Below are 17474 nucleotides of genomic sequence, written 5' to 3'. Positions count from 1 at the left end.
TTGGGGGACTATAAGTAAGATAAAATGTTTTATATTAATTTTATTTTGTTATGAATACAGCTAAGCTGTGGCATAGAAAATAAAATTTATATTACTTTCAAAATATAAAGCTTACAGTTCCAAAGAAATATCTTACTCATAATAAGCTCCTTTCTGCTTTGTCCCGAACTCCTACAATAAGTGCACTGTCAGGCAATCAGCACACTTTGAGAGGAAACATTTGAGCAATCTAGTCTTATGCTGCATCTGTCTTTTCTATAATGCTAAATTAAACTGTTGCAAATATTCGCAGCTAAGTATATCCTTGGGTGACAGTGAAATAATAAAAAATAATACCTACCTTATTCAGTTTTTTTAGATCCTTTGTCTAAATCCTGGATATATATTTATTTAAATGGAAATATTTTTGAATCTTAATTAGACACTGGTAATGTCAGGTAGTCCATGGGGCTTCAGGTTCTATCGTAAGGATACTCTGGGACTCTGGCCAAGAAAGGTACATAAATCATTCCTTTTTCACAGTACAGCTTCAAAAATCAAGATTAATTCCTGCAGTGTGTGTTGCTCCTTAACATTAGTTTTCCATCAATTCAAACTAATGTTCAATAGCCCACTCTGGATTGAGGAGTCCTATGCAATACAAAAAAATAAAAATAACCATAGGTTTGTTTATACTAGTAAATATGAACAATGAGAGCATAGATGTCTATATCCTAAGGCTAGAAAAGGTTATTTACGCAAAGTGGTTTCTAAATTCTATCAGCACATGATTCCCAGGCCCCATAATCTAAAGTTTATAGTTGAGAGATTCTCCAACTTTTTCTAAAAATGTCCCTGTTTCTAAAACAGTTTCTAAAACAGTCAACAGGCATTGACATATAGTAATGCCTACCTTATCTGTAGTTCAGACTTAAATCCCAACTCTATGATTCATACTTCTGAATTTAGAAAACAAAACTTCCAAGTGGTTAGTTTCAAACCCACCTGCAGGCCCTTTATAAGCTACTTATGTGGAAAATAAGAAAGCATAATAAAATTTGAAGAGAGACACAATAGAATTTGAAGAGTGTTCCTCTCTGGGGCCAATAAAAGAAGTCTCCTCTTCAGTGGGGAGACCCCTTAAATAGGAGAGAAGACAAGACTTAAGATAGCCTTCCTTGTTGCAGGCACCTTCCCTGGCCTGTATACATATGCCGTCTAATTCATTTATTAATTGAGCACATTAATTGAGCACCTACTAAATATCAAACACTGTGTGTCAGGTATACAAAGAGAAGTCACTGTCCACAAGGTGTTCAGAGACAAAACATGGAGACAGCCCTTCCAAAGATAGTTGCAGTACCATGGGATAGTTTTAGGGTGATCAATATCCAGTTTATGGGCTTGGCTACAGAAGGCACCTGTAACAAGAAACAAGAGTGTTTCTTTCACTCACTTTTCGATCTAAATAAGTCATAAACTTGAATAATCTATAGGAGGGTGCTCCCTGAATATAGGATGTATCTAAGATAGCAGCATGCAAAGAGAATTGTCTTTGGATTCAGAGTGTATTCTAGCTGTCTCACCACTGATAGGAGCTTGGGACCTTTACTTAGCCTCCTGAGCTTCAGTTTCCTAATCAGCAAAGTGAGATGATGACTCCTACCTCCCTGGGTTATTGTGAGGATTGAGAAAGATAATAATGCCTACCATTTCTTAAGTGGCTCTTACGTATGTCCTCTAGTGACAGGTGATATGTATCCCTTTTAAATCTTCAGAACAAAAAAATAAATAAATAAATAAATAAATAAATCTTCAGAACAACCCTGTAAGGTTATTCTGACTGGTAAAACTAGAGCTACAGGGAGATTACATTTTATGCTTCTGACTATACAATTTGAAAGTGGTGGAACTAAAATCTAAATTCCAAGTTTGTCCAGATCTAGAACTGTTAGATTTGACATGTCCGAAGTATTTAAAAGAGTGCCTGAGATAGAGTAGGTGCTCAAAACATACAGGTTGTTCACATCCTGATTTTTTTTCTCAAATATCTGAAATTTCATGAAAGTACTACACAACCTAACACTTTTTCTTTCATATCAACAATTAAAAGACTGCAAACACAGCCTCTCTTGATTTACAAAGAAATAAAATGGCAGATAAGAGTTTTATGAAATAAGCTATATCAGGAGATATTTTTGTGTAGCTATGTTGCTGGTCCTCTCAGGATAGGGTTCATATGCAGCTTCAAAGAATGATGTCATAATAACCTGAGTGAAAGGAACATTACTGAGCATTTCTCTTTATTGCAAAAGATGCCTATGTTACTTGACAAGAGTTATAACCCAAGCAACCTGAATTTTATATATAGTGGCAATTAGAATATATTTGCTTATTTAAGAAGAAAATCTACTTGAGATATAGTTTTATCATCTTCACAAGGTTTTAGAAAATTGAATTTTTCACAGAAGTCAATTTGTTTCGGACACAAGATGTTTCAGCCACAAAAGAAAAAAGTAAACAGATGAAACTGTAAGGTGAGTAAAATCCAAAAAGAGCCATTTTAAAATGGACCAGTAAGATTTAAAAGCACAAAAACTTTGAATTAGGTGGTTAAGACCATCAAAGGCATGAGTGCTACAAATAAAAATTAGAGAAGCAAATAGATAAGGGGAAACTCTTATTATTTTTGAAAACTAAAACCCAGCCACATTTTTATCCCAAAACTTTTCTGGGTTGGAAACTCTCCAGTATTCACTGTGATTCTGGCTGCCATGTCAATGGAAGCTTCCCTGACTGAAAAAGCTGAAAGGTGTACTTAAGTCTGTGAACAGAAAGGAATCGTGCATGGAAAATCAAACTGAGCCCATGACAGATAGGCAAGCTATTGATTGGCAGCTCTAGTGTACTTCTGTTGGAACCACCAGGCCATCATTGCTATGGTGATTTCTGGCTGTGCCAAGGTGATAATTTCAAATTAGAACGACTATCTGGCATGTTTTTGCAAGTAATGTTTCTATGTAGGAAGGGCCCCAGATTTCAGCATCCAAATTTTAATTTCTTTCCATCTTCCTTACAGCATCCATGAGCTTTAGTATTCAGAGTAGCTTTCATGAACCTACGTAGAACATTGCAAAATGTTTTTGGGTTATATAACATTTGTGTCCACCATATATATTTCTGAGTATATTTTAATACTGTAGCTCCTCAAAATAAAATCTACTCAGTTCAGAATCAGCTGCTACCTATTCAATCAGAATATGATTGTAAAAACTATAATCATTTAACATATCCTCGTTGTGGGGTAGATTTAACACTTTGCTTCATTAAACATGCTTTATTCAATAGAAACATTTGGTTGCAAGAGACAGAGAGTAACTTTGAGTACTAACCAGAAGAGAACCTTGTTGGAAGGATATGGAAAAACTGACCTTTCCGCCAGTAGATAGTAGGGACCTCCATTGACATTTCCATCAAGTGGGAAGGCTAACTCCCCCAAGGCAAAATCAGGACCCTATCATAGGATGAAAGATAAATGGAGACTACACAGACAAAATCATCACATGCACACCTTAAAATGAGGAAGCTGTGCCAATAACATCAACTACTTTACAAGAGTATATGTGCTTCTTGTCTTTGGAAAGGAACAATCCCATTGAAGAAAGGGCACGTGACTAAAAATTCTATCAGATGGGGATCCCTGGGTGGCTCAGTGGTTTAGCACCTGCTTTTAGCCCAGGGCGTGATCCTGGAGTCCAGGGATCGAGTCCCACATTGGGCTCCCAGCATGGAGCCTGCTTCTCTCTCTGCCTGTGTCTCTGCCTCTCTCTGTTTCTCTCATGAATAAATAAATAAACTCTTTAAAATTTTTTTTAAATAAAAATAAATAAAAATTATACCAGATATTCTCTGAATTTTGGAAATGAAAAAGAGAATAAACAAGATGAGGAATAATTGATTTGAAAATTTTCAACTTCAAAATAAGTGTGTGAAAATTTGGGAATCTGCCCTATTTGCATTTATCTTAGTGAATTCCCGTATCACTTACTCTTATTAGCCATACCATTTGTTTTACTTATCTCAGTTCTAAAATAACATGTACTTGTGTTCTTAGGTGATTAATGCCTATACCCTCCATTCTACCTTGAGCTAGAAGAGGGGGGAAACTCTATTGGATTTTGCACCTGGATCCCTGTTACTTCAGTATCTAGTACAATATGTGATGCTCATGAATATGTATTAACTGACAGAATGAACTATATTTAGAGAAATGTCAGTACCATGACTTTAGTCCTACTACCCTAGCAAAAAATTAACTACATGGTAAGATTCATTATTATGAAAAACATTATCTGAAAGTTAGAGCCAGAGTTCATATTCTGATGACTATAGTTTTTTAAAAAAGGTATTTTTTACAGCACAAATCGGTATTTTAATCAGTGTCTTAGGCCCTGGTACTACATGGGAATATTTGCGTCCCCAGGGATAAAATGTATTTCGTTATGTTTGCCAGCTATGTGGTCCTCAAAATCCCTCCACTGAGTTGCTTATGCAAATCCTCCCTCTCATAAATCTCCATCAGCCATTGCTAGTCAAATTATGTTTGCCTGGTGTTTCTCTGTAAATCCTGCAAATCTATTTCCTGTACTCTCCCCAAAACTGATGGGAAGTTAATCGCTCTGTAATTGCTTGCTATGTTTCATGTCCTCATCATGAGTAATGTTGCCATGTTCTCATCCTCAAGCACCTGATTCGTTAACAGCCAACTAAGAGGAGCAAAAGAGCAAGATTTAAAATGTCAGAATTCTCTCATAAAAGTAGGCTAATGAAAATAGAAGAAACTAGCTAAACAAAGTATTGCCTAAACACAGATTCATTAAATATAGGAAATTAAATTTGGCATAACAGAGAATAGACTTTTTAAAATATGTTAAAGATTTAATTTGCATTTCTCTCTTGCTTTTTTTTCCCCCTCAAGATTGTGTTCTCTGTGTCTTTTTAGAAGAAAATTAGGCGTTATAGATCTTCCCCCAAAGATATATTTCTTTTCCAAAACAAATCCTTACTTTTGAAAATACTTGGTAATTAAAACAATAGACCAAATGTTCAAATCATAGCTTAGGCATGAGTATAATATACCCATGAAGCCCACATGAGCAAATGCTGAGTTATGAAGCACATGCTTTAAAATACTATAGAATCTTGCACAAACATGGAGGCATAATCTTGAAAAATCACTGAAATATCGATTTTTAACTTTTAAAAAATCAAAATTGAGGAAGGTATTTTCTCCTTTAAAATAACACTTGTAAATACAGGGAATTTATCTTCTCTGTTAAATACTCTGTAATAGAAAAAGATTCAGTCCATGATATTTACCCTGAGGTCATTTTTATGACTCTATTTGTTGAATTATGATGAAGTTGGGAGAAAAGGATGTAACCAAGGATGAAGAGTATAAATATATTTAGAAAAGAAAGAGGATTAATATATTTGTATCAGTGATTTGAGAAGCTCATCAACCACACAATTTTTGCTCTGAGCCCTAATTTGTAAGATTCTGTATCATCTCGAAAATAAATAAATGAAACCTATGGGTCAGATTTTCCTTCTGCAAAGCTCCATCATTATTCATGGAAACTCTAAGATTTTAGAACTCACATATATTTCAGACACTTTAGTGCTTTGAGTCAGCCTTAAATGGCAGTGACTGGGATTTTGTTCCCCCTTTAGTACAGCCAGCTAGGATTTTAGTGTTTATGGAAATAAAACATTAAAAAAGTAATATTTCCCATGACAAACATTGAGAGACTTGGGTGCTTTACAAGTCCAAATTTTTAAACATTTTTTTATATTACAACAATTTTTGTAAAACAGCTTTAACTTTGAATGATGAAAATCTTACACAGGAATGACTGCTACATTTTTAATGCACCCACAAGAGAAAACTATATTTTGGTAATCTTGTAAGTGTAAATAAAGCCAATTCTTCATGCTCAAGAAGTGCTGACTATGAAACAAAGATTAGATGCAGCTTATTTGCATTTTTGGTGTCTTTGGGGACTTCCTGGTTCCTGCCAAACTTACATTCCTTATTAGTTAAAGCAAAAATATTAAGTCTCTTCTTAAAATGTGTAAATCAAATTAGAAGTGAGAGACTTTCTATTTTCTTTTGCAGAAGGTCATGCATACAAGGAAGAGGCATATGGAACTGTTTCAGGAGCTGAATCAGAAGTTTCAAACTTTGGACAGATTTCGGGATATACCAAATACAAGTAGTATGGTGAGTATGTGTTACTTCCATCAGTGCCTGGCACCACACTAATGATGTATCCTGTCAGCCATTATCTTTGCCCTCCAGGAGCTTTTCATTGTCTTATGAACACAAAAGTGGCATACATAGAAAAAAAAATAATGTTCCACAATATATTTTGGAATATACTAAGAAACAAACTAGGAATGATAGACTCTTTAAGCAGTTTTATTCGTATTTAAATGTGTTATAAGTTATAAGCTTTAATTGGAATTAGTTATACATCAAAAATATGTTAGGTTCATGTGGCCCTTTTATCATCATTAAAATGATCATTCAAACACCCAAATAGTTGACTACATTTTTACATTTTAATTTGAATGTCTGACATTTTAAGGTCATAAAATATAATTACATATTTCTTTATATTATGGGTATGTGTATATATGTATATATATTATATTCATATATATATGAATATAATATATATATTCATATATATATATATGAATGTATACTTGGTTTCACTTTGTTACGTGAAACCAAAATGTTAAGTTTTGTCTCCAGGAAATTCAAGATTCACTTGTTCTATAACAAGAGTTTTGAGAAACACATTAACATTGAAAGCATTGATATTTGATTAGACTATTTTCTTCTCATTCATTCATACTACTACAGTCGTAGCATAGGAATTCATCAAATGGTATTTTGCAGTTACCATGGACATGGCACAGTCATAGCTTCAGGGAAGGCTCCATGATTTGAGTACAAAGCTCAACCAAGAACTATCTGATCATGGACAAGTTACCCAGCTCAGGTTTCTAACCCTCAATTTTTCCTACATTGAACAAAGAAAACAGAAAGTAGTAAATGCTTTCTTTATTCTCATAACACTTTTAACACTTTCCAAAGCAGGAAGGGCATGTGAGAGTTTAATAAGCTGAGACTCAACTATGAGAGATGGAGCTAGAACTACCATCTGACTCCACTGTTCCTCACTCCAAATATGGTACTCCTGCTTTGCCTTATACCTTTGCAGTCCTTCCCCTCCTCCTAACATCTGATATTCTGGCATATATATATCTAAGAGACACTCTAAGAGACATGTGTTTGTGTTGGTGTTTGATCAACAACTCTAGTGAGCCTTGGGTATGTGTGTTGTGGGTCTAAGTCCTAGCGTCCTAATTAGTAACATCAGTTTATCATGAACAAGAATTTATGTACCTTTGTTTCTCCTGTATTCCTCTCAGTACTAGTACATGAACAAGAATTTATGTACCTTTGTTTCTCCTGTATTCCTCTCAGTACTAGTACAAGGCTAGTCATGGTAATTTATCAGTACATACCTGTTCTTGGCTTATTGAATGTTTCTGATAGTTCAGTCTATGTTTGGCTTTCTGAAAAAAAAATTATATATTTATTTGAGTGAAACAGCACAAGTGGGGAGGGGGGAGAGGGACAGAGGGAAAGGGAGAAGCAGACTCCCCACAGGAAGCCCAACATGGGGCTCGATCCCAGGACCTCGAGATCATGACCTGAGCTGAAGACAGATGCTTAGCCTGCTGAGCCACTCAGGCATCCCTTAATCTGTGTTTGGTAAATGAAGATTATAAGAAATACAAGAGACCTTAACTCTTAAATGGTCCATAAATAATTCACGTGTATATCAACCTATTTTCCTCCTTATAGCAAGAATCATGCATTATTTGGTATCATCAACACAATACTGGGCATATAGAAGACCCTTGAATGTAGTGAGTGGTTCTTTCTTATCTGCTCCTAATATTGAGCCATCAATTTTTAGTTTGCCAGGCAAATGAGAATTGCACCATTGAGATTAGACCTAAACACATTAGCTACTCATTTTGGAATACTGAAAGCTAACATTGAAATAAATTGAAGAAACTTCATTTGCTAAAGAAAAAAGAGAGGGGGGGGGGTATGTTTACAAATCTGAAAGGCTTATGCAACAGATACAGCTGGCTGACTGCTATAATATGATTGTAATTTCCCCTTGTTGTATGGTCTGGGTATTAAATCATTAATGGCACGAATATCTGTATCTCAGTTTCCTGACAACCAAAATAGCCTACTAATTACTCCACATCTCTGCAGCAGCACGCCTATTCTAGAAAAGATTTATAAATATTTATCATTTGGGAGGTTAGGAGTGGGAAGGATAGAGCTGTCATTGCTGCTTGACTATTGTCCTAAATATCTGAGAACAGGAAAAAAAAGAGTTCCTTATTCAGTTTTGATTAATAATGAACATGTGAGTGAGTTCATTATCCTTAATTCAGTCATAATTTGTGTGGCACATTGCTAATGAAAAATCGCATAATTGGATGGAGAAAGACATTTTCAAAACAAAAATCTCAAAGTCTTTTCCTTTTTTTCTGGCTACTAACTCACAACACCTGCCTAGCACTGCAAATGATGGTAATTATGTAGAATTTTGGGAATCAAAGGGAACCCAAAAGACCATTTAGTCCATTTCCCTGCTTCCAGGCAGGACAACATCTAAATCACACTACAAAGAAAAGGCAGTGTTGAAATAATTCTTTTACTTTGAGTGTGTCTCACAAACTATTCTCCATCAAGATTCCTTCCCCCCAAGGAGCTTCTCCAAATCTTCACTCTTTTAGAATATAGAATAAACAAATTCTCATTCCCTTGTCTCCAGTATTGAAGGTTAGAAGAAGGAAGGAAAGAAAGAAGAGAGGAAAGGAAGAAAAAAAAGGAAAGAGAAAAAGAGAAAAGAATGGAGGGAGAGAGGAAGAAAGGGACTTACCCAGAAGTGACAGCTAGACTGTGCCTGGAACCCTGAGCTATGGGAAATGCCCAGGTGGCCTTCCTATGGTCCAGGTGGCCTTGAATTCTCATATTCAGCTAACATTCCATTTATATGTATATAGCCTAAGGCCAAATTAGCATCTTTAGAAGCTTCATCCATGTTGACTTATATTGAGTTTGTAATTCTTTTATTGTGATACAATTAACATAACAGTATTAGTTATGGTTCAATATTTGTATATACTGCAAAATGATCACTTAGTTAATCTAGTTTCCTCTTGCCAGCATATAAAATGATGTAATATACAATATTGTTAACTATAATCTCATTCTATATATTACATCCCCATGATTTATTTGTCTTTGAAGTGTGTATATGTTGACCTCCTTTTCCCATTTCACCTTCCTCCAAAACCCCCTCCCTGTGGGCAAGCAGCAATGTATTCTTTACACTTATGAGTTTTGTTTTGTTTTTTCATTTGTTTTTTTATATCCTACATATAAGTGAAACCATATGGTGTTTGTCTGACTTATTTCATAATAAGCATAATAACCTTTAGTCTATACATGTTGTCACAAAAAGGGCAAAATTTCATTATTTTTTATGACTGAGTAGTATTCCATTGTATATCTATAAACCACATCTTCTTTATCCATTTGATTATTTCCATATCTTGGCCACGTAAATAATGCTGCAATGAACATAAGGGTGCATATGCCTTTTCAAACCAGTATTTTCATTTTCTTTAAATACCCTCTATTTTTAGTTTAGTAACCTCCATACTGTCTTCCATAGTGGCTGCACCAGTACACAAGGGTTCCTTTTCCTCCACATCATTGTCAACACTTTTTATTTTTTGTCTTTTTGGTAATAGACATTTCCAAAGGTGTGAAATATCTCATTGTGGTTTTGATGTGCCTCCTTTGTTATAAATTTATTGATCATATATGTATAGGTTTAGTTCTGGGCTCTTTATTCTGTTCCATTATTCTAAATATCTGTTTTTATGCCAATACTATACTGCTTTGATTACTATAACTCTGTGATAAGAGTTTGAAATCAGGGAGCATGATGGCTCCAGCTTTGTTCTTCTTATTCCAGATAGCTTGGTTATTTAGGATTTTTCATGGTTCCATGTACATTTTAGAATTTTTCTATTTCTGTGAAAAATGCCATTGCTATTTTAACATGGATTATATCAAATCTATAGATAGCTTTGGGTAATATGACATTTGAGCAATATTCTTCAAGTCTGTGAACATAGCATATCTTTCTATTTATTTGTGACTTCTTCATTATCACTCACCAATTTCGGTAGTTTTCTGTGTATAAGTCTTACACCTCTTTGGTTAAATTTATTCCTGCTTTATTCTTTTTTGGTATAATCGGAACTGTTTCCTTGATTTCTCTGATAGTTTGTTGTTAGTGTATGAAAACATAAAGGATATTTGTATGTGTATCCTGCAACTTGACTGAATTTATTAGTTATAGCAGTTTTTTTGGAGGAGTCTTTAGGGCTTTTTACCCATAAAATTATGTTCCTTACAAATAAGACAGTTTTACTTACTTCTTTCCAATTTGGATGTCATTTATTTCCTTTTCTTGCCTAATTGCTTCAGCTAGGACTACCAATACTGTACTGAAGAAAAGTGGCAAGAGTGGGCATCTTTGTCTTGTACTTGATCTTAGAGGAAAAGCTTTTACCTTTGCATCTCTGAGTATAGTGTTAGCTGTGGGCTTGACATATATGGCCTTTATTATCTTGAGGTACATTCCCTCTGTAACCACCTTTTTAAGACTTTTTTATTATAAAGTCATGTTGAATTTTGTCAGATGTGTTAGTTGCATCTGTTGAAGTGCTTATATGACTTTTATCCTTCATTTTGTTAATATGGTATGTCACATTGATTGATTTTCAGATGTTGAACTATCCTTGCATACCTGGAATAAATCAGATGTGATCATGGAATATCTTTTTAATATATTGTTGAAAATTGAGTTTGCTAGTATTTTGTTGAGGATTTTTACATCTGTGTTCATCAGGGATATTGTAATTTCCTTTTTTTGTGTGGCATCCTTGTCTAGATTTGGTATCAGGGTAATATTGGCCTCAGGAGATTGAAAGCGCTTCTTCTTTTTCAATTTTTTGGAAGAGTTTGAGAAGGACTGGTAGTAAATCTTCTTTGATTGCTTGATAGAATTCACTAATGAAGCCATCTGGTCCTGCCTGGACTTTTGTTTGTTGGGAGGTTTTTGATTACTGATTCAATTTCCTTGCTAGTAATCAGTCTATTCATTTTGTATTTCTTCATGATTCAGTCTTGGAAGATTGTATGTTTCTAGGAATGTACTCATTTATTCTAGGTTGTCCAATATATTGGCATAAATTATTCATAGTATTTTCTTACGATCCTTTATTTTTTTGGTATTAGTTATAACATCTCTTTCATTTCTGATTTTATTTATTGGAACATTTTCTCTTTTTATTCTTAGTCTAGCTAAAGCTTATACACTTTGTTTAGTTTTTCAAAGAACCAGCTTTTTGTTTCACTGGTTTTACTATTGTCTTTTTAGTCTCTACTTCATTTATTTCCACTCTGATCTTTTATTTCCTCCCTTCTGCTAACTTTGGGCTTTGTTTCTGTTTTTCTAGTAAAGTTAGAATGTTTGAGATTTTTCTTATTTCCTGAGGAGGCCTGTATCCCTGTGAACTGCATTTTCTGTATCATATAGATGTTAGTGTCCTTTATTTTCATTTTTATTTGTCTCAAGGTATTGTATTCTTTGATTTCTTTGTTGACCCACTGGTTATTGAGTAGCATATTGTTTATTATTACCATTGGTTTTCAGTTTCATGGGTTATGTTCTAAAAAGATGCTTGATATAATTTCAGTCATCTTAAACTTATTGAGACTTGTTTTGTAACTAACACATAACCTATCCTAGAGAATGTTCCATGTGCCCTTTAAAAGAATGTGTATTCTGCTGTTAAGTGGAATGTTCTGTATATATCTATTAAATCCATCTGGTTTAATGAATTCTTTAAGTCTAATGTTTGACTTCCTGTCTGCATGTGTAATAGTCCCCTAGTGTAATTGTACCATTATCAATTTCTCCTTTAGGTCTGTTAACATATGCTTTATTCATTTATGTGTTTCTAAGTTGGGTGCATGAGTACAAGGTTATATCGTCTTGCTGGATTGACTTCTTTATCATTATGTAATGCCCATTGTCTTTTATTAGTCTTTGTTTTAAAGTCTATTTTGTCTGACTTAAGTATAGCTACCCCAGCTTTCTCTTGGTTTCCATTTGCATTAAACATCTTTTCTCATACGTTCACTTTTAGTCTGTGTGTGTCCTTAAACTGAGGTGAGTCTCTTATAGGCAGCATGTAGATGTGTCTTGTTTTGTTTTTTTTTAATCCATTCAGCCACTCTGTATCTTCTGATGGAAGAATTTGGTGCATTTACATTTAAAGTAATTATAGATAGGTATGCACTTATTGCCACTTTGTTTTCTATCTGTTTTTGTAGTTCTCTTTTCCTTTTGTCTTCTCTTGCTCTTTTCCCTTATGGTTTGATGCTTTTCTTTAATTTTATGTATTTACTACAGGTTTTAGCATTGTCGTTACCATGAGGCATGTATATGTATACATATATATGCCAATCTATATTACGTTGTTAGCAAATTAAGTTTGCACACATTTTAAAACTCTAAATTTTAATACCCTGCCACGTTTGATGTTTTTGATTTCACATTTCACATCTCTTATTTTGTGTTTCCCATAACTAATTGTTGTGGCCATTATTTTTACTACCTTGTATTCTTGGTTGGGATTTTTGCTTTCAGCATTGATTACATCATGCCACTTTCTTCTAGCCTGCAGTTTCTCCCAAAAAATCTGCTGATATACTTATGGAGGTTCCCTGTACATAACAAGTTTGAGTTTGTTTGTTTGTTTGATTTTTTTCCCACTGCCTTTAAGTTTTTTTTCTTTAACTTTTGACATTTTAATTATAATGTGTCTTGGTGCAGATCTCTCTGGGTATATCTTATTTTGGAAAGATCTAGGCTTCCTTGACCCACAGGTCTATTCCCTTCATCAAGGTCAGGAATTTTCAACTATTATTTTTTCAAGTAAGTTTTCTCTCTCTTCTCTTGGACCCTTAAATATTATTTCACTCAATGTTGTTCTCTAGGTCCCTTAAGTTATCTTCACTGTTTGATTTTTTGTGTGTATGTGGTGCTCTGTTTGTGTGAGTACTACTGCTGGGTACAGTAGTTCTTTACCATTAAAGAAGCATGGGTCCCAGACCGAAAGGATGTCCACACATTTGTGAACAATGGCAAGAACTACAGTACTACTGGGAATACCATGGGAGGCCAGAGGAGATGAACAAGAAATCCAACCTCATTAATTATATAACCTCAGAAATTCAGTCAGTCATACTGGCAATAATATTGTTGGAATCTAGACATTCAGACAAAGTTTAAAATTGACCATTTGAGTTCATGGATCTGTGGTGCTTGATCTTCAAAATATAAATGGAAAATCACATCAATTCCAAACATAAAGAATTTTCAAAGCCAATGAACAAATAATTTACATATCTTGAATCCTTTTAGGATGGAATTAATTGAACTTTGTCAAACTAAGGATTCCCAGAAAGCTCCTTTAAGACACAGCCTTTGTCTAAGATGAATAAGTCCTCTCTGTGGCTTGATGCAGCAGAATTCACACTAGTGAATCATTCAGTCAGTGACTGATGATTCAGGTCACTGTAGTGCCCTGAAATGTTCAACTATTCCCTATTGCATACAGAATAAATTCCAAATTGAGTGGCCTGGCATACCGTGTCCCTTATGATCTGGTTTTCAATCCACCTTCTGCCTGTTTATTCTATTCTTTTTCACTCCAATGAAAATGAATTGGTTATTTTTCTCAGAGTTGTCCCATCCACATGTTCTCTGGATTTTTACTTCTCAGTATGCATGCCTGTTCAGCCACCAAGCCTCCAATCACACATATCTTTATAACCAAGCTCATTCTTCTGTGACAATTCTGTTATATGCTTTCCACAAAAAGAAGCTTTATTTCCATCCTTGTCCATACCCCCTTATAGATGCAGATATATCTATATATTTATATCTTCATTTAACTATAAATACCTTCAAAATAAGTATAATTACTACATAAAGGTCATTTATTTAATACTAGGTGTTAGGCCAGGCTCCTTAACTTTTTTTTTTTTTTAATTTTGCAATCCTACAATATAGGTAATCTGCAGTTTGCCAATTCCTTTGGCCTCAAATATAAAACTTATCCATGTTTTGCAAATATTAAAGTTGAAGTTCATAGAAATTGAGTATATCGCTTAGAGTTACATTCATATGAAATGGAGCAACTGGAATTTGGACCTTAAATCACCCCCTTAAATCTTATGCTTCCTAGTGAACCATGTTGGCTTACCATCCTTGATTTATCACTTTATCCTCCCTAGTGCCTAATATGATGCCCAACACAGAGCAGCTAAAAAATATTAGTTGAAGGGAGCAAGGAAGGATGGGAAGGGAAGAGTTATAAGACTAGATAGTTCATAAGACTTTAGGATATTGGACTAAATAAGAATTAATCCCTTCCACATATCCTAAAGGTTAAAACTTTATCACATCTTAACTATTAACTATTATTTTCTTGTATCTCCTCATGATTAAGGTTTATATGTGTTAAAAACATTTAATATATTGAGGATTTTAATAATTTAATTTCTAGGGGGTTGTCTCTTTTATCTATACTTGAGAGTGATTTTTTTTGAGAGTGATTTTTAATATCCTCAGTAGAACCCAGACAATAATTTCAGTACCTGTTTTATGTTCCCCCTGCTAATTAATTATAAGCAGTTGTAGGCTAGAATTTAGGGTGGAGGGGGAGGAATAAAGGACACATTCAACAATTATAGTTGTTTAGGTGTTTTAATTTAATTTGTTCTAAAGAGAATTCACTTATGATTTCCTTCTTGTTCTTTGATGTCACTCAGCTTGGTCTATTCCATTCAAATTCTCTCATTTAACACTTATTTAAAATAAATTAAGTTCACTGCTAAATCTTAACAAAAAAATCAGGCTATAGAAACTTTGAATCATGTCTACTCATATTTATTGTGTCCCTACAACATAGAAGGTCTGGGTGGAGTCATAATTAGGCATATCTTAAATCTTAAGTAGTAAGACGGTATATACTTTGGAGCATAAGGAATTCTGGCTGGTAGACATTCCTTAACCCCTTATATTGCTAGATATATTTTCCAGAAAGCTGTGTTCTTTAAAGGGAAGAATGAGTTTTGCTGAATTAGTGTGCTGCCCAAATACATTAAAAAGTAAAAAACTGTGGGGGAATATACAGCAGTGAAAAAATAAATTACACAAAGGACATAGTAGCATTTTGATGTTCTAAAAAGGATAATTTCTTAAAAACTAAGCAAAGTTAATGAAATTCAGTTTTATGAAATATGACCATTTGGGGGACTGTTTTTATTATTTATAACCTGTCCCATTACATATCTTCAAATTTTATCTCACCAAAGATTCTGTCAAAATACGTAAATTTTCTACATTTAGTCTTTGCAGTAACACCCTCTTCCTACCTGAGTATATAGCTATGCTGACATTTCACAAGATACCCAAAACAAAACATCGTCTACTTTGTCTTCCATAAATTATTCAATTCCTTTGATTGCTGGAAAATTTTAGGATAACATAAAGAAGGTGTTCATCAGTTTGTGCAATGAAAGAAAACTAAAATCAAAACCATTTCCTGCAGCTGGCCACAATTTCAAATCATCTCTGAATCATATCAACTGGATTAGGGTCACAAACATGCTCTCTTCCTGGGAACTTAAACAAGCAGTAATACTCATCATCAAATAATGACTCTTTCCCCTCTTTCCTCAACAGGAAAATCCAGCACCAAACAAGAATCCATGGGACACTTTCAAAAACCCCAGTGAATACCAACATTATACCACAATCAATGTCTTAGATACAGAGGCAAAGGATGCTTTGGAACTGAGGCCAGCAGAGTGGGAGAAGTGTCTGAATTTGCCTCTGGATGTGCAAGAGGGTGACTTTCAAACAGAAGTTTAACAAAATCAAAATGGACTGAGGTGGATATGAAACAATTTATTGCACTGACACTTAAGACTTGGGAAGCCTGACATTTCTATCTGGACAGTGTGACTATCCTATGTCAGGACCTTTATGTGCCAAATGTCAGTGATGTTTGCATATGGTAACTTCTCACTAGTAAGGCTAGTGGAGAGAGGACCAGGTGTACAGTTCTGACCATCCTGTGTTGTAAGTACCCGTGGAATGGATTTGTAAGGTAATCTTTATAGATAAACCTCAAGCAACGATTCATGTTGTAACCGCTTCATATGGTTTAGTTTTCAAAAAACTTCACCATGAAGCACAATGTATATATTTATGCAGTTTTTAAAGTTTATAACAGTCTGTTTGGCCATTACTACACTTTTTACTTTATAATATAAAAGCAAAGTTTTTGTCATTAAATGAATGTTTGTTGAGCTACATTCTTCATTGCTTTAAATGCAATAAAGTAATAATCTCACTTTTATATGAATAATATATTTCACATCTTTATTATTGCAGTTTTCTCTAGAAAGCTCTGAGTAGCTTTCTCTGCTGCAACTGTGTATAAAATATTTAAAATGTTGTATGGTGTAAATAAACTTTTGTCTACATATCAGTTTTTTAGTGCATTTTATTTTGGATTTGTTGAACAGAAATTTACATATTTATAATTTTTTTTTCAATACAGATACTGAAAATGTATTCACAGTTTTAATAGCATACCGTTATTACTCCTTTGAGGCTAATGATTTCTCAAATGTAATAGTAGGTTTGTATAATGCTTCTGTATTTTCTACTCAAACATCCTTTGGAACAATGTACCATGTAAATGGGGCTTGTCAGAAATCTGCCATCATAGTCTTACATAAATATTATGTTTTTTTCTATCTTGTGGCAAAAATACAACTACTAGTAGAAAACAATAAGTTGCCATACAAAAAATAATACAGGGAAAATGTTTATTATAAGTAATGAAGTCCATTGCATGTTTCACAAAAGAAACTACTTGTACTATAGTTCTTCATAGCATACAAAAAAACGAACTTATTCAGGATTTTTTAAAAAAATCTTATCTGTATATTCTCTAGCAGAAGGAAAGGGGGAATTATTGTATTTAGTAGATGCTTTATGTCTGGTCTGAAAGTGGGAAATCTGAGGTGAGCTGGTCCCTGGTGTCCTCTGTAGTGGAAAGCCACACCGGTGATGTCTCCTGCTTTCTCAAAGCTTCATTAAAGGAAACATAGTGCAAAGCATGTCAGCAATTTTGTCATCCTTTTAATGGATGATGAGATTCTTTCT

The 17474-nt window shown here is 34.1% G+C and overlaps 1 protein-coding gene across 4 annotated transcripts in view; it reads left to right on the top strand.

Annotated features, from left to right (window-relative positions):
* Window positions 1-16798, top strand: part of ADGRB3 (adhesion G protein-coupled receptor B3) — a 708089-nt gene extending 691291 nt beyond the window's left edge. For all 4 annotated transcript variants that reach the window (XM_041773111.1, XM_041773116.1, XM_041773103.1 and 1 more), the window contains 2 exons: window positions 6158-6262; window positions 15981-16798. In XM_041773111.1, the coding sequence (XP_041629045.1) occupies window positions 6158-6262; window positions 15981-16169 (294 nt within the window). In that variant the 3' untranslated portion in view covers window positions 16170-16798. The remainder of the gene's footprint in view (window positions 1-6157; window positions 6263-15980) is intronic.
* Window positions 16799-17474: the final 676 nt, after the last annotated feature.

The sequence above is a fragment of the Vulpes lagopus genome, chromosome 1, assembly GCF_018345385.1.
Source record: "Vulpes lagopus strain Blue_001 chromosome 1, ASM1834538v1, whole genome shotgun sequence".
NCBI lineage: Eukaryota > Metazoa > Chordata > Mammalia > Carnivora > Canidae > Vulpes > Vulpes lagopus.
Note: the sequence above shows the minus strand (reverse complement) of the source record. Positions and strands in the feature narration are given on the sequence as shown.